The 22,913-nt window shown below is 48.4% G+C and overlaps 2 protein-coding genes across 4 annotated transcripts in view; one reads left to right on the top strand and one right to left on the bottom strand.

Annotated features, from left to right (window-relative positions):
* ZZEF1 (zinc finger ZZ-type and EF-hand domain containing 1) overlaps window positions 1-10,393 on the bottom strand; it is a 94,687-nt gene extending 84,294 nt beyond the window's left edge. Inside the window, exon 1 of one of the 2 annotated variants that reach the window (XM_074342559.1) lies at window positions 9,895-10,393. In XM_074342559.1, the coding sequence (XP_074198660.1) occupies window positions 9,895-10,248 (354 nt within the window). In that variant the 5' untranslated portion in view covers window positions 10,249-10,393. The remainder of the gene's footprint in view (window positions 1-9,894) is intronic. The other variant, XM_074342558.1, reaches the window with a different exon arrangement.
* Window positions 7,600-22,903, top strand: CYB5D2 (cytochrome b5 domain containing 2). Of its 2 annotated transcripts, none has more exons than XM_074342561.1 (4): window positions 7,600-8,218; window positions 12,513-12,653; window positions 16,246-16,432; window positions 18,139-22,903. In XM_074342561.1, the coding sequence occupies exons 1-4, from the start codon at window positions 7,933-7,935 to the stop codon at window positions 18,353-18,355; spliced, it is 831 nt and encodes a 276-aa protein (XP_074198662.1). In that variant the 5' UTR covers window positions 7,600-7,932; the 3' UTR covers window positions 18,356-22,903. The 2 variants fall into 2 exon arrangements, with proteins under 2 accessions (XP_074198662.1, XP_010968248.1); XM_010969946.3 differs by lacking the exon at window positions 7,600-8,218 and adding an exon at window positions 10,514-11,071.
* The last annotated feature ends 10 nt before the right edge of the window (window positions 22,904-22,913 follow it).

Genomic DNA, 22,913 nt, shown 5'->3' with positions numbered 1-22,913 from the left:
AATATCAAAATATTAATAGTGCTAATATGGCAATCTACATATGTTGCTTTTGTAATAATAAAGAGGAAATTATGAATATTAAGAAATTTAAAGCACATCCTAATATAAAAAGTAGAGCCACGGGTGTGGAGGAGGTAGAACAGAAGCACAGCCTGTCTGCCCTGAGGCCCCGTGCTATGAATACACAGTACCCATAATAACGACCTCCCAACACTTTCACATTATAGCACAGTGAGAAAATAATAATATTTGTATGACTCGAAGTCTGAGGGGATTAGCACAGCTGTAACCTATTCAAGTGGGGATGACACATGGTTTGTGAAGCTCTGAATTAATATTTGAGCACTCGCTAAATTCTAAGCAATGTATATATCATTTATTCCTCACAACAGCAAGAGGACTTACTACTAACCTCCCCATTTTATAGCTGTACAGAGAGGTCAGACAACTTGCCCGACGTCACACAGTGAGTATTTGACTCCAGGGCTCCAGAGCTCAAGGTCTTCAGCACAACTCCATTCTCCTGACCAGAGAACCCCTGCCAGGAGTTCCTCACAGTCCAGAAACTGTGTCTCTTAGCTGCATCTCTTTCCTCCATCTATAAAACTTGTTCTCCGTACCTTTCACCCATGTTAACTCAGCATCAACTTTAAAACTGAGACTCACTCTCTGCAAACTTCAAGGAAGCACTCAAGTCCTACTCCCACCGAAACTTCCACATGTCAAGCGCTACTTGCGTCTCAAGTGCTGCCTGTTCCCAACTTCCCACACAACTCCTGCCTTTTATGGCTGATACAAATTCCATATAAGCAAGGCTACAAAAACAGTGACATTTTGCTATTTTTTAACAGACTCTGTGGATCTGTCAATAGTTAATGGATATGATAAAAAGAGTTTTCAAACAAACAAAAAGACATTCTGGGTGAGGAAAGAAAAAACAGCATTACTAGCAGCTTCACCAAACAAATATGTAATTTCCCAACACTCAGAAATTGTCCTTAAAGAAATACACAGGTTTTAAAGTCTAACACTTAACACTCAGTTTGTTTCACAGAAGCCAACTGACTGAGCACTTACTCACCACCACCTGCTAGGCAGCCTTATATACCTGACCCGGGCTTGGCTCTGTGCACACTGGGATGATCAGGGCATAGTCCCTGCCCCCCGAGTCCTCACAGCTTAGAAGACAGATCTGTAAACCAGCAGCAGCAATGTCACAAGTGCAATAATTATAACAACAGAAGTAACGGCACAAACAACTATAATAGCTAAGATTTCCTGAGCATTTACTAGGCATCAGGCAGAGCCTCACCTGGCTCGACGCGTATTTTTCATAACCCTAAGGTACGTACTACTGCTTAACTAGGGAGGGACAGAGAGGTTAAGTATTTTGCTCAAGGTCACATGGTCAGTACTGGTAAATGATGGAGCCTGGATTTGAATCCTAGTATGATTTGGGGCCCCATACTGCCAACCACTACACCAGGAACTGACAGACACTCTAGAGGCCAGAAGCCCAGGAGAGGGAGGGGTGTTTGGGGGAAAGTGACCCTTAGAAAATGACCCTTGAACTGAGCCTGATGAATAACCAGGAATTTGTAAGCATATGAAGATGGGGAGGTGAAGGCCTCCCTGGGTAGAGGGGACAGAGTGTGAGCACAGAGTGCACGGCAGATTGTGGGAACTGACACTTTTTTGATGTGGAAAGGAGGCAGGGGCAGGAGATGAAGAGAAGGACAGAGATCTCTGATCTGACCAACCAGGCTGAGGAGCAAGGGCAGCATGAGGCTGCTCATCCAGATCTACAAAAGCTCCCATATTGGAATGCACCTACATGTCTCTTAAAATAAAGTATGTTCCTGTGAACTGCTGGAACCCCTTCTCCACTATCTCTGCGACAGACATTGGGGATGGGAAGCTCACGCCTTCTGGCCAGTTCTGACAGCAGCATCTCTCTTCTCTGTGTAATAAATGGAAATCTGCCTCCTTGTTGTTACCACCCTGCGGGGCCATTCTGAACACATCTGCAGATCTCTGAAAACAGCGATCAGGTCCTCTGAGTCTCCTCAAACTCTCCATCCTTCAACCAGTTCTCTGTCTGGTAAGGTTTTTCGTCTCATTTCCATTCTGGATATCCCCGCTGGGACCCCTCCACTTTGACAATAAACCTCAGAACAGTGCCTCTCAACTTTCACTGGCTGATCCACTATAAGAAACACATTTTGTATCATGACCCACTATACATATAACTGATATAAAAGTTTGGTAAAAAAAACAATGTACTTTTCCTTATCAGATATAACCTACCCTGATTATTTTCTATTCTACTATATTCTGTTTCTTTTCTTTTTTTTTTTTTTATCTGCAGCTTAACACTCACTAAATAGATTTCCAACCCACTGAAGGGACAGATTGAAACTCATTGTCCTGGAATGTGGGGCCCAAAACCCAACTTGATACACCAGGTCTAGTCTAACGGTGTAAAGTAAAGCAAGTCTACCTTCGTCTCTCTACAAACAGAGCAAGGCCCATGATTTCCACGGAGCCAACCCCCTTCTTCATGCAGACAGCAACCCCACCAGAGTCAGGTCTCGTCTTGCCACACCCGCTGCGTGCTTTGCCATCCACATGACAACTATTGTGAGCTCAGGCAGCTCTCAAGTGCAGGCACTATACTAAGGAGCACATAAGATATAAAAAGAATAATACAGTGAGACTAAGAGGAAATCTGAATCAGAGGACAGTGCCAGATTGACCTCTTACGTTCTGTGAGACCTGGGACAAGACCCTTGGCCTCTGTAAGTCTCAACTCCTTTTCCCACCCAACCATCCTTCATAGCTTGTTGTGAGGATCCAAAGGTTTCATGAACAAAGACCGTGCCTAGCAATTTGCAAAGAGCTACTAACACAAGCTAGAAAGCTATTAACCGACCCATCTCACAAAGAGACACAAAAGCAGGCTGGCTGATTGCAGATTTCCAACCATTTGCTATGGTCTCAGGGCAGGGCTCAGACCATTCCTGTTTAACCATCTTAACCACTACTAGGATCAAGACAATGGTGCACACAAGAGGATGTACCAAAATCATCACAGACCAGAACTGTGGGCTCAGATCAGCAAAATGCAATGCAGGAAGCTTATCTACAAAGGTTGCACACTGGTTCAACTTGGGAGAAGCACAGTCCATCAGAAGTCAAAAGAGCTAGGCCCAGTCCCAGTCTGCCCCTTGTTGGCTGAGAGGGTCACCTAACCACTTAAGGCCTCAGTTTACTCATCTGTAAGACTGTCTCATATCCCATGTCTAAGCGAAGTCCTGAAGGGGCTGTCACACAGAAGATGGAGCAAACAATCCCAGTGCAGAGCTAGAACAACAGACAATACCACCACCACCAGCAATGCTTACTGAGCATTAAGCATGTGCCAGACATCGTTCTAGGTGCTTTATGTGAATTAATTCATTTAATCCTCATACCAACTATATAAGGTAGATGTTATCATTATGCTCATTTTATTGGTGAGACAACTGAGACCCAGAGTGGTCATGTAAGCCAATCAAGGTCACACGGCTTGAGGATGGTGGAACGATTTGCCCACAAGCAGGCTGACTCCAGGGCTCAAGCTCAGTCTAAGACAGAACAGTGGAACAGGCAGACTTACAAAGCAGCAAACTTGCTGATAACGGTTAACAGGCTAACTGTCCAGGGTGTTACAGAAGGGGTCCCTTTGGAGGGAAGGGGTGGGGGGACAGGTTGCCTACAATGGCTACTAAGGTCCCAGCCAACTCAGACTCTAGACCAGGTACCAAAGGAATATCATTCCTCAAAGTTTGCTCTCTCTCACTTCAATATATTTACATATGCGGTGCCTTTCAACAGGAATATCCTTCTCTTCCTTTGCCTGGCAAATTCTTCTAGCCTCTCAAGCCTTGGTTCGGTGAAGCCTTTCCCAACCCCCATGCTACTGTTAAATGCTTCTATGTGGTCCTTGAAAGTGGAGAGGGCTTAGGAGGGAGTAAAGGGCTGAAGTGGGGAGAAAGGGAGCAAAGGACAAAATCCCCAGAGATGGGAAACAGTGAATGGGCCTGGCTGGCTCCAGAGCACTGGGAGGTCAGAGTGGACGGGGACAGAGACCTGCATGTCAAGACTAACACTTGATGCTGAAGGCAGTGGGGAGCCACTGAGGTTTCTAAAGCAAGGCAGTACCTGATGAAGTGGTGTTCTGGAAATCAGAGAAAGGCAAAACAGAGCTGGGAACTCTCCTCTATAGCTCTCTTGGATCGTGAAGTTCTCCAGAAGAAGCTAACACCATCTTTCCCCCCACAGCGAAGCACATGAGCCCAGAATAACCTCCAGGTCTCCCAGGACCCGCCTCCTCTGCACTGCCTCATCACTGTCGATGGCCAGCACTTACTGAAGACCTCCTGCGGGCTGGAGTAGTGCAGAAGGCGGCAGGAGGCCTCAACCCCGTGGCAGAGCAAGGCCAGACAGCGTGCTCTAAGGGCTAAGTGACCTGCACAGAACAGGAAACAAAAGCCTCAAGGGTAGCACTGAAAATACAGTTCTATGGAAGCCATCTGAATAATGCCACAAGGAAGGCTTGGTCCTGACCAGGTGATGGTACCAAGGCAGAGAATCTTGAAGAACTGATAGAAGCAAGGTCTACACAGAGGACAAGGCAGGTGTCCCACAGGGGACAGAAGTAGATGAGGTCAGACAGGCACAGGGGCCAGCCTGTGGGCTCCCACTCATTCAGAGGAATATGTACTTGTCCCTCAGGCAGTGGAGAGCCCCTACAGGCTTCAAGCTGAGGAAAAGCAATGCTTGTAGTCAGCTTCCTCTTTATGGAACAGACGCATATCTCTCACACTCTGTCTTGAAAGGGTAGAGAATTACATCTGCATAATTCTGTTCGCATAGTTCTCAGGCTCAGGGCCATTTTAAATTAACTGACATGATAATTATTTCTGATACGATAATGCCAAGATGACATTTTGCTCTAAATTTCCTCTAAACCCAACAGTGACTAAGAACCTAAGTTTTCACTAAAATTGTATTTAACTGTTTCCTCCAATGTCAAGAAATATCTTCTTATTAAAAGGTTACAGTTCGAATGTAAAACATGAGATTGGAGAATGAGGACTGTACCACATTCAATCTGTCAAATCAAATTGAGAGCTCCACAGGGAAGACACCTACTGAGCGCTGGCTGTGAGCCAGAACTGTGCTAAGACAATAAATAAATGAATGAAAATGGTCCTTCCCTCAGACTTCACAACCCAACGAACTTTACAAAATAGGCACCACCAAAGCTAATAAGACAAATTGATAAAATAAGCCCTATTCATACTAAATGCTCACCTTGAAGCCACCTGCTATCACTTCTGTGTTCAGCACTTTTTTCTGCTCTAGTCTACATCATTCACTGGAAGCATATCTTATTGAGAGCACCATATCTAATCTCTAATCCCTGATGTCAAATAAGAATTTAATTTTAACTCTATTCTTCTTCTACATAGGAGTCATTAAATTAAATATTGCTCCCTGTGAGCAAATCAAAGAGTCCTTCTGCATGGACCACACCCACCAAGAGAAAAGGTGTGTAATACTATAAAATGATAACATTTCAGACTTTGGTCCTTGGTTCCACTTCAAGAACTTCTTTAGGACATTACTTCAAGCAACTAAGGTTACAGGAATGTGAAGGCAAGACAGCTGGGTGGACATGGATGGCAACAGGACCCCAAAGAACCGACATGAAACACCTTGGAAACTCTTAGCACTGTACTAATAAATAATAAATACCACTGCGAACCTGCTCTACTATGCTCACTCTCATAAAATGAATGAAAGGAAATAGCTTATCATTTTAGTTGCTACCATAAAAACATTTTATTATTGTTTCACAAAACTTGAATTAAAATACCATAATACATTTTCAGAAGCTTAGATGTAGAATTAACTAAGACACAGACTTACTCAAGTCAAGGGACAGATTTATTTTTAAAGGACAGGATCAAATACATAGCTAATACTTACTTTTTGGATATTACAAATATAGTTACTCTTCAGTTACAGACAAGACAACCACTGTGAGATGATCTCAATCAGGTTTTTAAGCCTTACCTAAGCCTTCACCTTGCGTCAGAACTGTCTCTTCAAGTAACCAGTGTTAACCAGTGGGGATCAGCGTAGTTAGTATCAACCCAAGCCTCAACTTCCCCTGCCCCAAATCTAATAAAGGTAAATAGGTTTCAAGAAAAATTCATGATGATTTTGCTCCCATTTGGATTACCCATGCTAGGCCTCCCTTAAGATGAAGGGAAAAATTAAAGAATTAATTATGTATTCTTGAGACTAAAGAAGAATAACCACAGAGAATCAGCTCCTTAAACAAAAAAGGGCCCAGGATCTGGAGTCGGCAGACCCACACTTGACTGTTAGTACCAAAACTTAATTTCCAATCTTATTTAAGTGAGTCCCCGAACTCTGCAGAGTCCTTGGTTTCCTCCTTGGCTTGGTGGCTATTGTCACCAACTTGCCCTGCATGGCGGGCCTACATTATCAGATACCATGGATCTGAGCACACTGTAGAGAGCGAGGTGAGATAATTACATGCATAAGAAAGAAAACTTCCAAGCACAACTTTGGTAAATTCTGTGCATGGATTTGATACCCTGTGACACAGCTCTAGACTGTCCCAGGAATTTTTATAAAAATAAAAACTCACAACGTTCCATAAATCGTCAGTTCTTATTGCTGTGCTCATGACTACTTAATGTTTATTTTCGCCATGTATGTGACTACTATGATCCTGTGTTTCATAAAAAGAAGGTACAATCATTCACAGATTTTTCTTCCCATATATTTTAGTTACAGTGGCCAAATGACCTCTGGTCATTTAACTAGGCTAAACAGTCCATGGACTAGCTCAAGGGATGTAAGTTCTTACAGAGCACAGTCTTTTCCACATTTGGTCACTGAAAAAAAAAAAAAAAAAACCCTCATCAGAATAAGAGGAAACAATGCAGCTATTTTCTCATGAAACTCCAGCGTGCAAACTTATGACTGTATCCCGTGCAGTCTTCTCTCCTAAGCTCCAGGCTCAGACACCCAACCATCTAAGAGACACCCTGACTTAGCTGTCTCATGGACGCATTAAACTCAACATGTACCAGAGCAAACTCACCTTCCCTCTCCAGGTCTTCCCTTCATGCAGATTTTCCCTTCAATAAACAGCACTATCATCTTCCCCGTCACTGGAGTCAGTAATGCTGGAGGCAACCTTGGCTTCTTTCTCCTTCTACTCCTCTATCCACACCTAAGTCTCAAGAACTGCTTATTCTACTTCCTAAATAGCTCTCAAAATTGACCACTGCCTACTATTTTAGCTGCCACCATCTAAGCCCAAGCCATCCAATCTCCTACCTAGACTGTCAAAGTAGCCTCCTAGCTGATCTGCTTGGGTCCCTCTGACCCTTCACCACTGGTACTCCATTAGGCAGACACAGCCAACATGGCACTTGGCTTCAAACTCCACCGTCTGCAAACTCCTGTTCAACAGAGGCTGCAAAGGACTCCCACAATCTGGCCCCTGCCTGCTTCCTAGCCTTGTTCTCCTCCTGCTGCATTCTATGACCTAGCCGTGTGAGTCAAAGACTGCTAATCATAACCCAGTAACTGTTCTCCTCTTCCTCAGTAATTAAATCCTGATTCTTGGCTGAATATACGGCCATGGAATAAGGATCTTTCCCAGCCTCCCTTGCAGTTAAGTGTGGCCACGTGACTGGGTTTGGGCCAACGGGAGGGAAGCCATGCCTTTATGAGAGGAGGCATGGCTCTCTCTTTCCCGCTGGTGGGAATGTGGAAAGCGACAGCAGAAAGAGTCATTTGAATCACTAAGTAGAAGGTGACTGTGGAGGATGACAGCACAAGATGGATGGAGCAAGGTCCCTGGTAACTGTGAAACAGCCGTATCAATCCGGGACTGCCTACCTGGACTTCTACAGAAAAAGCTTCTTTATTGCTGAAAGCATGCACTGGATTTCCTGTCCCTTGAAGCAATTTTATAACTCTGACACACCACACCATGCCTCCGGATTCTCCATCCTCTGGACTTGGGACTTGCACATGCAATTCCCTCTGCCTGAAACACTGCTAACACCTACCGCTCCTTGGCTGCTTGCATCCTTCAACTCCGTGCTGAAATGTCACTCTTCAGGTAAGTCTCCCTTGACACCCTAGATGAGGTTAAACACTCCTGCTATTTTTTTCCCTCTGCTTTTCCTTGTGGTGATAACACCCCACCCATAACTGCTAGGTTAATGTGCATCTCTTTCGGTACTAGGTACTCTTTAAGAGCAAGTATCTGCTTTGCCCACTGTCATCAAAGTGCTTGGCACTCAATATGTGCCCAACAAATATTTGCTCAGTGACTGAATGGACAATGTCACAGCCCTTGAGTGATTTCTGGGCCACACTTCGAGGACTTCTTGGCCTTTACAATACAGGACTCCTGTAAACTCCACCTGCAGCTCTATTCCAGTCAGAAGCTCTCACAATGTAAACATTGTTTCTCTCTATTCTCTTTTGGACAATTTTGAAATGTGCCAACTCCTTCAAGAGATCTGCACAGCTCTTTCTGACACCGCTGCATTTTCTCATAATACACCTAGGACTAGAATGCAAAGTATTATGTGTACTCTTGGAATTAAAAAAAAAAGGAGACCTTTCACCAACTAATATGACCAACATACAAACCACATTATATGAATTCTGGCCATACAGAGGAAAACATTCTTAAAATATTTTAAAAGTCTCTGGTTTTAAAGTGCACATCACTTTTTAAAGGAATTACAAGTACTTGTCAGTTTATGACTTTATGTACTCACCCTTCATCGACACTGAAAAAAACTACATGGTTTACCCATTTTCACAAATTAAGTACCTTTTGTTATAACCCTGTGGAGTTAAAGAAATGGGGTTCCAAGAAGGAGGTAGTGGGACATAAGACAAGAAATCTGAGTGAGAGTCAGCCTCAGATTTGCCAATGATTCACAGAGTAACATGCTGGATCAGTTCTCTTAACTCTAAAATGAAGTGTTTGGTACAGATAGTTTCTACGATCTCTTCCAAGGAAAATATTTTGTTGCCATATCAACTTGCTGTTAATTACTTAACAGAGATGATGTTGGTGATTATGCCCAAAACTAGGTAATTGTAAGTATTCACGGGAAACCTGTTATTTGCCTATCAATTTTAGGTTCTAGGGAGGTTTAAATGAATCTAAAAGAGGTTTTTCAAAGATCCAAAAATAAATATATATTTTGCAAAAGCTAGTTTTTGCGTTATACGAATGGCTTTCAGAATGTGAATATTTCCAGTATATGTTATCTTGCTCCGACATTTGTTCGGCGCCTACACTGGATTCAGAAGGTGCTCTGCAAAAACCCACTGGCCAATAAAACGGAATGGTTTTCATGGCCGCTTCCTCAATCCCACCACATTGCCCTTAAACCGTTGGAGCGTGATAAGGAAGCTCCAAAGAGCAGCTGATCCAGCGTCAGGCAACAGCACAAAGGTCTGTACTACAGCAACATGCAAAGACATCTAGGCTTGTCCAGTATTCCCGAACAAGAACCGCCTAGCCTAGGCTTTCCACACCTCTAATAAAGGTTAAAGAGATTCGCAGTCGTCTCCCGGAGTGAACAGGCTGGAAGCGCACAATGTGGGTCCCGGCACCCCCATGGTCCTATTCTCGGAACCTGCGGACCGTATGGGTTCCTGCCCTGCAGACTATGGGTTCCTGCCCGGCCTCTCCAAAGCCACCGCCCACCTCTTTACGCCCTTGGGGGCGACCGCCCTGCCCCCGCCCCGTAATCGCCAGTCAGCCCTGACCTCCTCGAACTGCTCGCCCGAACAGCCGGCGCCACGAGCCTCCAGCAGCTCCCGGAACTGCTCCAGGGTGACGGACTCTTCGCCGCGGCCCAGCCGCTCTTCCAGCCAGCGCAACAGCGCGCCGTGGTGCCTAGACACCAGAGACTCGCAGGGCGGCGTGGGCCGCAGCGCGGCCGCCGCCTCTCTCAGCCGTGCCGGCTCCAGCAGGGCCGCGGCGGGCGGCAGCGCCGGGGCCGCGGTGCCCGGGCCAGGGGTCGTGCCCGAGTCCGCAGCCCAGTCCTGGTGCGGGCCCCAGCCCTCGCCCCCGGCGGCTGCCGCCTCGTCTTCACTGCTGTGACTCGGAGCGTTCCCCATGGGGTCTCCGTCTCGGGCGCCCGGCTCTGCCGCCGCCGCCGCCTCCCCGCCACGACCTGTCAACCTCCGACGGCACCCGGCGGGCGGGGACGGGGAGGGGACGACGGCGGCGGCTGCGGCTTCCGGCTTCCACGCCGACAAGCGAGGACTGCTGTCGCAAAGGCGCCGTCAAGCGGATTTCACCAGCTGTCGTGAGACAGCCAGCCGAGGACAGCCGGATTTCCAAAAGGGTGCTTCTGTCACAACGTCTACGTCATCCCGCAGCCTCCTATGCCACCATCTTTGTTGGGGGCGGACAACCTGCCGGCCAACAGGGCCCTTCGCTGCTTACTTTCTCTGTGTCCCTCCTCGTTCACTAGCTATGCTGGACAAGTACGAAAGAGTTGGAGCCGGCGGATGAACTTTTCGCCAGACTTTTCCCTTTCAGTCCTTCTTTGCCCTCTCAGTGACAGGCGGACAGGGGAGAGCGCGCGTCGCGCTGGTGACGTCGCGGCCGGTTCTCCGCCATCTTAGTAGTGGACAGAGAGGCCGCAACTTCGGGGAAACGGAGGAGGTGCGGCTGTCTAAATGCCGATGCTCGGCGGCCGTGGGCTCTGGCTGGGCCTGGCGGCGGCAGCGGTAGCGGTAGCGGTGATGGCCACACGGTTGATGGGCTGGTGGAGTCCCCGCGCTGACTTTCGCCTTTTCATACCCGAGGAGCTGGCCCGCTACCGCGGCCGCCCTGGGGACCCGGGCCTCTACTTGGCTTTGCTCGGCCGCATCTACGATGTGTCCTCTGGCCGGAAGCACTACGGGCCTGGAGCCCACTATAGCGGCTTCGCAGGTATTAGCGAGGCGGCTGACGCCTTTTCCTCCTCCAACGGGGGCTAGTAGCCGCCTGCGTTTCATTCATTCAGTTACTCATTCATTCGTTTATTCGTCTGCATTTCCACCCCCCACATTCGTCAGACCAGCGTCGGGGCCAGGCTCAGCTGCATCATCCTTCTGGACTGTTTTGACTCCAGCAGGACTATGGGCAACTGTTACTGGCCTCTACCCTCCCTTTTTGGGGTTGGGCGGTGGCCTCTTTTCCCCACCGCTCTTCGTTGACTTAGGTTGGAGAAATACATCTCTAGCCTCCTGTTGGTTTCTCTTTACCCTCCAGCAGAACCCCCAGTACCTGCCTTGTGCCACACCGTGGCCCTCAGGACACAGAGTTGAGAGAGGCCCTGCCCCTGACCTCAAAAGTTCCCCTGCTGATTCGTATCATTTCTTCAATGTGTCCCGACCCAAAGTGACCTTTCTTTACCGCTACCCCAAGTTTCCCCTAAAAATAGTACATTTGGTTTGAGTACAGATCTCGACTAGATGCTTCTAGTACAAATGCATTTGTCTGCCTTCTTTTAAAGTTTATCAGGTTAGAATGCAGGGAGTCTGGCCACCTTTACAGTCCTTCCATACTTAGAACAAAGCTGTGCATATGTTAGGCCTCAGAGAACATTTACCAAATGAGGTTTATTCTGTCCCCACTCTGCAACTGAGGGGATTGGAGGATGTGATTTCCCTAAAGCCCTCAGAACCAAGTACTGACAGGACTTGAACTCGGACTACCAGCCTGTTACTTTTACCTTACCAGCCCAGACGAATGATCATCTCCGAGATTAAAAAAGAAAAAGCAAATGATGAGCAAGCTTAAGGCCAGTGACGAAGCAGCATTAAATGGGCATTCTTTGCTTGTCATTATCACAGGGGAATTGGGAAGCTGCCTCTGGTACTTAAATTCTAGTCACTTCCCTGTCTCTAGGGAGAACTTCAGAAATAGAAGCTTTGACAGGGGAGGAATTAAGTTCCATTAGTGTTGCTGAGCCCCTCAAACAGCCCAGCAGGGGAAGGGACTTATCCGGGGCTTACACAGTGAGATAGAAGCAGAGCTGGGACTGGAATCAAGGGTTTTATTTACCTGCTGGGTGAGGGCACTTTTTGGTGCACTCCCTTGCACACCCTGTACAGCTGTCATGGCTGTATGCAAGTGTGAGCGAAAAACCCTCCATTTCTGGGGAGATTTTTCTTTTGCAATGTGCTCTACTGTTGACTGAGTTCCTTTGTGCCCGATACTCATGTGTGTCCAAGATCCAGGAGCATCTATCACAGAGGAACAGGGGTTGGTTTTGCTTTCAGGGATGGGGAATGAGGGTTTTCAGGAGATGTTTCTCAGAAAGTAGATTCTTTGGTTTGTACAGCGTTGGTGATTTACAAGTTAACTTACAGGAAACATCTCTCCTCAGGCAGAGACGCCTCCAGAGCCTTTGTGACCGGGGACTACTCTGCAGCAGGCCTTGTGGATGATGTATCTGACCTGTCTCCTTCTGAGATGCTGACACTTCAAAATTGGCTTTCGTTTTATGAGAAGAACTATGAATTCATTGGTAGGTATTCCACAAGTCATTTCCATAGGTTTCATTGGAGTTGTCTTGCAATTTTTTTAGGGGGCTAGGATTCTTTGGGGATTGGACTCAAAGTTAAAATCTGAAAAACACCCATGGATTTTTCGCCTTAAACTCATACTGTGGCAGTATGGCCCAGAAGGAACGGCCGGGGCAGTTGTTTCCCTCTCACTTAATCTTGGGAGAGGATTGCCCATCCATTTGCTTTGGCCTCTGTTGCCCCACAGCCTGCACCACCCTTGAACAACCAGCCCCAGGAAGGCGGCTTCCCCATCTCACTGTGTTCCAAACATCTGGCTTCAGCGCACAGTCAGGAAGCTCAGAGCCACCTGTTGGCTTGTGGTTTTGACAAATAACCCTTTTATTTTGTCCTCTAAGGAGATAAACATTAGTCTGTGTCCATCCTGAATGAACTGTCTCCCAGGTGGAAGTTATGCTAATCAAACGTCTGTTTAAGCCAGTTGTATCCCGCACTGCACTTGCTACTTAAATGAGAAGACACTTAAGAGTATCCTAAAGAAATGTTAGACACTAAACACTAGATTGCTTCACAAACACTGAAAACTAGGATAGTTGGGGCCCTTTTTTCCACCTACTGCTCTGACCTCTCACTGGAGCCCACTTGGACCCAGGAACGTCAGTGTTCGGGAACAGGTCTAAATTGGAAGAGTTCTTTCTATGCCCCTAATGCCTCTGAATGTTTGCTTCTGTCATCACTGCTTGGGTTTCCTTTTCTGAGAACCTTGGCATCTTCACTAACTCCTCTGCTCCTTCCACATCCAATTGGCCAATGCTTTTTCATAACATCTGAAGTTCTTTCTGTTTCCAGTCCTCCCTCGTCCACACCCACCATTGTTGGCCTTTGTCATTCCAACTTGCAGCACCCACATCTTTGTTTTCACCCAGTCTGCCCCAGGTCACTCCTGAGACCACAACTGTGTTTGCCATTGAAAGAACTGACCTCTATTCATCTGCCCTTCAGAAGGCTTGGCTCTCCCTTTTTCCCATGAGATTGCCAAACCAAAGTTGAAACATTACTGGGTTAATAAGGAAAAAACCCAACACAAAAGAATAAGAGCGGAGTCCTGTGTGTGGGCAAAGGATACAATACACATCATACTGATATTTGGGGAAAAGATTGATGTATTTGTTGAGATGAGTGAACTAATCTTGTTTGAACACTCTTAACGTGTAGGGGCAGGGGGTGGTTGGGGCATATGCTTGAAAATGCCTCAGAAGGATTTCAGTTAGAGTCAGGAAATATTTGAATTTCTACCTTGGATACACTGTGGTTCTGGTCCTCATGGAGCCCACAGATGAGTTGAGTGCAGTTCCTGTCCTCTGTTAGCTTATTCTATAAGAGGGCTGTGTTAGGTTCCTTCAGGGCATCAGAAACCCTCAGGCCACGTCAGAAGATGAAGATGTATTACATGGGTGCACAATGAATTGAAGACTGCAGGACGCCATCTTGGCGGCCACATGGCCAGGCCTCATGGGGAAATGGGACATCTTTTGTTGTGTCCTGGAGTCCCAGCCAATGATGACCGCCATTCTCACAGCACAGCTTCTACCACTCTTTCTCTGTTGCCTCTACTACTGCTGTCCTCTCTGAGTCTCATGTCTAAAACCCACCAAGACAGGCTTGTCACCATGCATGCAGAGACCCTTGAGAGAAGAAAATTTGGTGCCAGGCCAACTTACAGACTGCAGGCCTGGGACCAGGCCCTGATCCCTTCATTCATTCTATCAAGCATTTAAAGTGAATGCTCTGGACTGAGCTGTTTTGAGTGCTGGGGCCTCACTGCTGGGGAGCATGTAGCAGAAACAAGTAAACTGATTAGACAATTCCAGACAGGGCTGTGAATAAACAGAAACTAATGTGATGCATGTTTGGGGGGGGTGTGCCCCTGTGGAGCAGATGGTCAGGGGAGGCCTCCTGGAGATGACAGTTCAGCTGAGACCTGGAAGGTGAGAAGGAGCCTGAGATCTGGGAAAAGGGTATTTCAGCTGAGATAACAGTAGTGCCTGAGGAGGGGAGCAGCGAAGCACCATCAGGAAGGCTACCGGGAGGAAGGGAGGGATGGGATGGCTTGAGAAAAGGGTAAAGAAGCAAACAGAAGTCAGGTTATAGTCTTGGAGGCCTTGATAAGAAGTATGTGTTTTATTCACATGCATTAGGAAGCCAGTGGTGGGTTTAAACCAGGCATGGAGATGATACAATATGATTTATGTTTTTAAAAGCTCATCCCAGCCGCTTGAGAAGGGACTGTTTGTAGAGAAAGAACTGTCGGAGGGCATGAGCTGAAGCAGGGAGCAGTGGGAGGCTACTGTTGTGATCCGTGGTCTGAGTCAGGGTGGTAGCAGTGGAGATGGAACGAAATGGACAGAATCGGGGTGTTTTTCAAAGTTGGACCGACATGATTCGCTAGTGGGTTAGATGTGAACGAAGGAGGTGTACATTTGTCTGTGAAGGGGGAGGAGTCAGAGACCCAAGGTTCCTAAGCCAGAGAGATGCACGGCTCCAAGGCAAAAGTGACAAAAAGAATCGGAAAAGTCAGGATAGGAGTTGGAAGTGAGAAGATGAACTGAATCTTGGGTCTGTGAATGTGACCCAGGATCTCAGTTCTCAGAGACTCATGAGGTTGGACAGACAGCCGGGGCACGTATATACTGCTGCCGCCTCCTACTGGGTCAGACCTAGAAGTGCTTTCTGCTGCTTCTCCTGGCCTCTGAAGGGCTGCTTGTGAAGGTCACTTGCACTTCAGGACTCGGAGATGAATGTCCCTACATCCAGGGAGAACTGACCCCTTCTTGGCTCTGGCCTACATGCTCACTGACCACTTGCTGGCCGCTGCCAAAGCTTAGACCTTACAAAGTGGGACAGGGATTTTAAACTAAAACCAGCTTCCACTCAGTGTGTCCACTGAAGGTGGAGGGGAGCGCATGAGCTGGGGGCCAGACCCACTCACTGGCCTCAGAGACTTCCCACTTATTGAATCCCCCAGTCTCTCTCCTAGGACTATGGTCACACTGATTTCTCTCACAGGGGTGTTACGAGGATTACAAAACAGTGGGAAAGTGCTGGCATAGCTCCTGACACTGAGTGAACACTCAATGAATGACTAATTTACGTTATAGAACACAAAACAATTTAATGTGGGGAAGAACTGAGCCACATAAATGTCATGCAGTAAGCCATTCATTCGTCAAGCATTTATTAAACACCTACTGTGTGCCTCCAACACTGTGGAACATCGAAAAATGAGTCACACGTGGTCCCACTTTCGGGGAGCTGATGTCTGGAAGGGAGAAGATTTTATAACCTCCGTACTGGAGGACTCTAGAACAGGGAGGCCCCTGCCTGGCCTAGCATAAGATGCTGAGAGACATCAGGACAGAAGGCATCGCCAGTTCCTCCAATTAGCTCTTAATAAAGACGCAGCCAGCAGGCTACTGTAGAGCCCTGAAGGCAGAAACCCTGGGAACTCGAGCTTTACTACGACAGCTGCAGAAGCCGAGCCTCTGTTCGTGCCTCCCCCACTGTTACCTGACATCAGCTTTCCTCTCACCACAGGAAGGGTGATAGGAAGGTTCTATGGAGAGGATGGGCTGCCTACCCCAGAACTGACCCAGGTAGACGCTATGATCACCAAAGGCTTGGAGGCAAACAAACAAGAACTGAAAGAGAAGCAGAAGTTTCCACCATGCAACGTGGAGTGGAGCTCAGCCAGGGGCAGCCGGTTCTGGTGTTCCCAGCAGAGGTACACGGGCTTCCCTTCTGTCCTTCTGCCTCTCCCCCAAAGCCCACTTCCAGGTCATCCTGTCTGCATTGTTGAGTGAGGCCATAAATTCATCATTAACCCCAGGGGAAGTCTGTCAAAATACATGTGCTCTGGGATAGTGATTCTCAACTTTGGGGAATTTTTAAAAAATCACTGATGATGGGACCTCACTCCAGACAACTGGGTGAGAGTATTAGGGTTGAGCCCTGGGCATATTCTTCTTTTTCTTTTTCTAAATTCTCCAAAGACCTTGCTGAAGAACCCCTGGCCTGGGAATGAGATGGCTTAAGTACTGTTTCTTGCTGGCTCTGGCCTGTTCACCTGTCCAAGGGCCTCAGTCTCCTATTTGTCCGCACAAATCAGGCCTGCCTATAGGAGACAGATGAGGAGGGGGGATGGCCACTTGCAGCGATGCCGAGGTGCTGTCTTAAAAAAACACTGCAAATTCCTAGTAAATCCAGAAGTATAGGTAGACAGTCTGTCCTGTAAGAACAGTAAGTGAGCCGGATTAGATGAGATGCCCCAGGACTTGTTCCAGGTTGGCTTAGGGAAGCTGGAGAAAGATTTCCAGCTTTAACCATCAGGCCAGCCTGGACTCCAGTGCAGTTCAGGTCCCTCAGTCGTCCTTCACCTCTGCTAAGGGGGGAAAGGAATGCAGCAAACAGAACCCCGCCCCTGCCCCCGCCCCCAGCCTCCTCAAGGGCCTCACAGTAAGAGCCCAGCTTTCACGGAGCAGGGGCAGGGAAAAGGGCCACTTTCCTAAGTGCTAAGCTGTCTGGCCCTGTCCCCGTGCCTCAGCCCAGTTCATTGTTTTCCATTCGCATGTACATATCTCCCTCTAGACTGGGAGAAACGAGTTCTGAAGGCAAGGCCTGGGTGTGGAGTAAGGGCCACTCATAATGGGCTGGATGGCCTTAGGGGGAGAGAGGGAGCAAGAAGGGAGGCAGGTCAGCGCCCTGACCAGCAAGTGATCCTGGCCCGGGGCACTGGGATCTGTATGGGGCATCAGTTCCAAGGATCTCATTTTCCTTTTGCAAGGCTGAACTCAATACCCTACGATGAGTTAGGTCTCTCTGCCCAGGGGAGGAGGTGGCTCAGGCTCTGCTGGGCCAGAGCTTGATCCTCCATCTCTGAAGCTTGGTGACAGCAAGGACCAGGCCTGTGCAAGGGGCAGGACAGCCTGCAACTACACCCTATGCCCAGAGCCTCCCAGACACGGCCAACCCACGATGGGGCCTTGGGTTGTTGCCTCAGTCTTCCACCCTCCCCCAAGTGCCCCGGACTCTAAGATCACCCTCCCTGTGCTGGGATGTCGTGGGGAAGGGAAAGGCAGTCAGAGCCAGACACTACTTCTGAGAAGCTCACAGGCCAGTGGGGGAAAGCCTTGCAGTGTGACCCCCAATGCCGGGAGGTGGTGCTGCCTCTTAGGAAGGCACAGGGCAGGGACCCGGAGAGCACAGTGAACGGACGATGGACTCTGCCTTTGGGAGGGGAAGCTGGAAGGAGCCGGGCGAGCATGAGATTCGGGGTGAACACCTCAGGCCACCGCCTTGGGGAAACACCAAGATGGGAAGTGGAATGGCTTCTTCTTTTAGCAGGCCTGGCTCACTGCTTCCTCCTCTCCCCTTCCCAGAGAGACTCAGGAGTTCATGCTTTTAAGAAGTCCTCTTTCCTTCTCTTCTTAGTGGAGGTGTGATCAGAGACTGGATTGGCGTCCCCAGGAAGCTGTTTAAGCCAGGTGCCAAGGAGCCCCACTGCGTGTGTGTGAGAACAACTGGACCTCCTAGTGACCGGACGCCTGACAACCCTACACACAGAAATCGTGGCGACTTGGACCACCCTAACTTGGGGGAATACACAGGCTGCCCACCCCTAGCCATCACCTGCTCCTTTCCCCTATAAGCTGGTACCCTGTATGTTGATAACCCACAAAGAACCCTGCCCAGAACCCTCACGGGCCTTTGACTCATGTGCCCCAGGATGGCTCCTGACATGAAACAGGAGGGCCTGGAAGGACTCTGACTGTACACTGCAAAGATGACTCAGGCCCCCTCACAATGGACTCACCATTCTGGTGACTGAGGCCAGAGCTTGGCAACCTGCCTAGTACTGATCAGCCTGTGCTTGTCACTGTTCCTCTAGCTCTCCTTCCATCCTCCTTTGGTGTCCACAGATATTAATGGGCACAGATATGACCAACTCCAGACTAACTGGACAGACACAGAAGGGCTTTGAGCTTCAACGTCTTTCTTCCCACGGACTCCCAGGCTGCCCAGACCAACCTGTACATCCCACCCAAATCTGGATGTCAGGGCATCAAGGGCACTGGCAGAAAGGGACTACATCATTCCCTTGCAGCTCAGAGACAAGCAGACACATCCAGAAAAGCTGTGTAAATTAACAGCATCAACACAATCCTATTCCAAGTTCCCCACTCGCTAAACTTGTGACCCATGACTTTTATAGTCTTTCTTATATGTAAGACCTCTACCCTAAGGCAAACTTGAATTTATAGCCCAAAGCCACACTGAGTTAGTTTCAGCTGGACCAATACAGTGAGAGGAGACAATAAAATAGGGTAGGCTGATTCTGGAAATGGAAGAGCTTCTGTGTACATGGATGCAGCACATCCAGGTGCCTCTGAACAAAGCAACAACTTAAAACAAGGATACTGTTTCTCTTTTAAACACTTAAGATTAGGGGTAGTATGTTTTCAGAGGGAGAAGCCTGCATTTTGAGCGAAAGGTAGTTTTCCAGCTCTAACGCGGACACTGTTAAGAGCCACATCAAAGTGTGCATGAGGCTGTAAATGCAGATACAAACAGTGGTAAGTCCAGGGTCATCTGTAATCTCCTGCCCAGGGCCAAGTTCACACCAGTTACCTCTTGGATTAAGCAGCCGGGGGCAAGGTGCACTCCTACTTTACAGATAAGGAATCTGGTGCGATTACTGTTTCATGGTCTCCTCTGCGCCTTCACCTCAACTCCTCCCCATCCGCTCAACTCATACTCTAAACATTATCCTTTCTCTCTCTTTTTTTCATTCTCTCCTTTATCATTATTCTCCTTCAACAGCTTCCAGATTCACTGACTAGAAAACAGAGGCTGCCTCCCTGTAACTGGCAGACTCGTGCTCATTGCCCTTTAGCCCCAGCTGTTCCTCACACCTGGACTCCCCTCTCGGCTCCTCTGGCCACCTGGGAGCTTCCTCATCTGCCCTTCCTGTACCTTTAGCCTCTTCCTGCCTCCTGGCTCTTTCCTCTAAGGATGCACTCAGCAGCTCATCGCTGTCACATCATAAGTAAAACACCCCCTTGTGCCACGTTCTTCCAAAGCCCCACGTCTGCTTCCTGTCTCTGCGGAGCTTTGAAAAAGCTGCATGTACTCACTGCCTTCACTCCTCAGCCCCTATTTGCTGTGCAGTAGTTGCCCAGCTCCTGCCCTTCTCTGCTCCATGGCAGGATAAATCCCGTCCTGGCAAACCCATGGCCACGTTCACTTAATATCTTCCTGGCCGGTCACATTTGAGGGCCCTCACGAAACCCTCCCTTGGCTTTTCCCTAATTTCCCCTATCTCCCTCATGCTGTTCCTTCTCAGACTCCTTGAAAGCCTCCTCCTGCATGAGCCCTTCCCACCAGCTCCCCTTCCTCCTACTTCAGCTGCCACATCACTTCTCAAGTCCAGGTGGCTATCCCAACCATTTCTGTAGGCCCCTCAGGTACCACAGTTCTGATCAATCTTAAATCTTCTCCTTCACCATTCTTCCAGTTCCCCTGCTGGCTCCACCATCACCATCCTACAGTCCCTAGTCACCCAGTCTTCCCCAACTCCTCCCCACCAATCTGTACGTCCTGGCAGTCCCACCTCCTGAGTTCCCTCCCTCCCATCCCCTCACCCACTCCCAGGCCGCCACCTCTGGGTGAGGCTGTCTTGTCTCCCCGGGATCACTGCCGGAATCCACTTGCACTTCCTCCAGCCCATCCTCGCACCGCCGAGTCATGTTCTTGATGGTCAGGGCGCTCTCCATTTAAACCTCTTCACTGGCGCCCGCAGCTGTGAGGATCAGGTGCTAGTAACTCTTCAGCAGCACACAGCCCGTCTGTGGTCAGGCTCCTCTTAGCCTCAGAATCTCTCCCCCCTACCTCCCACCTGCACTGTTCCCTCCAGCCTTCATCTCACTGCATTATGCCTGCGACACCTTCACCCAGGATGCCCCTGCTGCCTGGAATGACACCTCTTCTGCTCAATTTGTCTACCTCTTATCTCTTAAAAACTCAGCTTAATCAACTGGGAGCCTCCCATTGGCCCACCAGTTGGACTTACATGCACTTTCCCATAGGAAAATAACACCATATTCACTTCTAAAATAACAAATAGCACAGTGTCTCTTAACTAGAAATTTCTTATCAGACTCTCGCATTAAACTGCAGACTCTGAGGACAGGGACCAAGGGTTACTTGTCTTTGTACCCCCATATCCACAGTACCTGCGCATGGGAAGCACACAGGAGGAAAGTGAGGCTCCCGGCCTCAAGGAGCTCACAGTATGGCAGGGTAAAGCCCTGCTTAGCGCAGCTGGAGGCCATTCTTGGGGTAGGAATGCAGGGATGGTGTGGGGGCCAGGTCTAGAGATGTTTAGATCCTACCAAAAACAAACTGGGAAAGGAGCAAAACAAGGCTTATTTACAGTCATCCCAGCCGTGTATGGACCTAAACTCTGGCTGATGCAAGACCCCTGAGCCCATTTTTCAGGACTCACTCAGCCAGCCTCCGCAGGCTGCTTACTTCCTTGCCTAATGAGAACTCATTTCCTCTTCGATGCCGACCACTCACTTTGTAGGTTTTCATGTTCATGGTCCAAAGGGCTCAGCCACGAGAAGCTAGCGGTTACTGGAGAAATGCCTGTCCTTTCTCTCTCCTGGGCAAAACCATGGAGGAGGGAGGCAGTTGCTTTCTGATGGAAGCTACGAAAGTTTGGCTCGGGCAGTTGAGACTTGTTGGCAGAGGGAAACAAACAGAGAAGAAAACGAATACATGTTGGGCAAACATGCTAGGCAGGGAGGGAGCATCCTCTGTTCTCACTTGACCTCTATGCCAGCCTTGAGAGGGTCTTTTTATGGTCCAGAAAAGGGACGTAAACACCCCATCCCCTCGTCTAATGGTTACAGCAGTCACTGCACGGCAGAGCTCGGCTTTCGCCCACGTCTGCTCGCTCTACCAACCAGTGAGCAGCTTGACAGCGAAGGCTGCGCAGCTGCCCTCCAACAAGCCGGAGGAAACTGTAACATCTGTCTTTTAATCCTGAGATTCCAGTTTTTCTATAAACACAGAACTAAGAGTGAAGAGCCTGGGATTTTTTGCATGACTGACTATACAGCAAAGGGAGCCATTTCAGACCACCGATGCCATCCCCTGTGTGCTCAGCGCCAGGACAAGCTGTGATCTGAAAGACAGACCCCACGGACAGGTTAGGGTGGTCTGTGGAAACCTGAATTCCCACCCTTGAGAACACTTCCTACTGCCCGAGCCCCCCCAGATTTCTTCTCTGCAAGAAGGCAGCAGCCATTGCTCCCAGCAGCCTGCACTGGAGGAGACTCCGCCATGCACACCAGCATGAAAGAAGGACATGTCACTTACTACCGGCCACCCTCCGCAAGGCAGCCCTGTGAGCTGGGAAGGACCACGGTCACTTGTATTTTATAGACACAAAAACTCAGGCATAGAAATTATGAAACTTGCCTGTTTAACTCACATATTATGACATAATCTGACAATGTTTTCTTAAGGATGGCTAATAGGATCACTTGGAATTGTTACTGGATGCCCTTAACTGTGCCTGTTAACTAGGATAAAGGCCACCAGAGAATGAGATCCATCAATCACCCAGCTGGTCCGAACAAGGGGCGAGCAAAATGGAAGACAGGTGAAGGAAACGCAAACGCTAGTTCATGAAAGTGTTAGGGCCAGGTGAGCTACTAGATTTGTGCATTTTGTATGGGGAGATTACGGGTTACTAGATTTTAACTTGCAAACCCCTAAACTTTCCTTAGTTTTCTCTGAAGCGCACTGCACCGGTCCTCCCTTTAGACCACGACCAGCAGACCCCCACCATGGGTGGACCCTCCTGAGCTGCTCCTAGATAATGGGGTCAGAGGGCATTTCCAGGGTCCTCGGGGGAGACTGCACGTGCAGTGGGGTCACATGACCGAGACTGCCACTCTGGTTACACAGTCTGGGCCAGGAGCACAGCACGTCCAGGCAGCTGGTCATTACACCTAGAACAGCTACTTTTTAACTGCTGTCAACAATGTGTTTTTGAAAAGTGTTGGAAATTCAAACTTTCCTGAAGAGTAGTTGTTAAAGAAATGTCTTCACGTTAGGAGTTTAAATTTTTGTTTGTTTTTAATGCTCGTTGGTACTTTTTGCATTAAAAGGAACTGCAAATGTGTTATTAAGATCTC

This window comes from Camelus bactrianus, chromosome 16 (assembly GCF_048773025.1).
Source record: "Camelus bactrianus isolate YW-2024 breed Bactrian camel chromosome 16, ASM4877302v1, whole genome shotgun sequence".
In the NCBI taxonomy this organism is placed as follows: Eukaryota; Metazoa; Chordata; class Mammalia; order Artiodactyla; family Camelidae; genus Camelus; species Camelus bactrianus.
The sequence above is the reverse complement of the archived record's forward strand: the minus strand, read 5'-3'. Positions and strand labels throughout refer to the sequence as shown.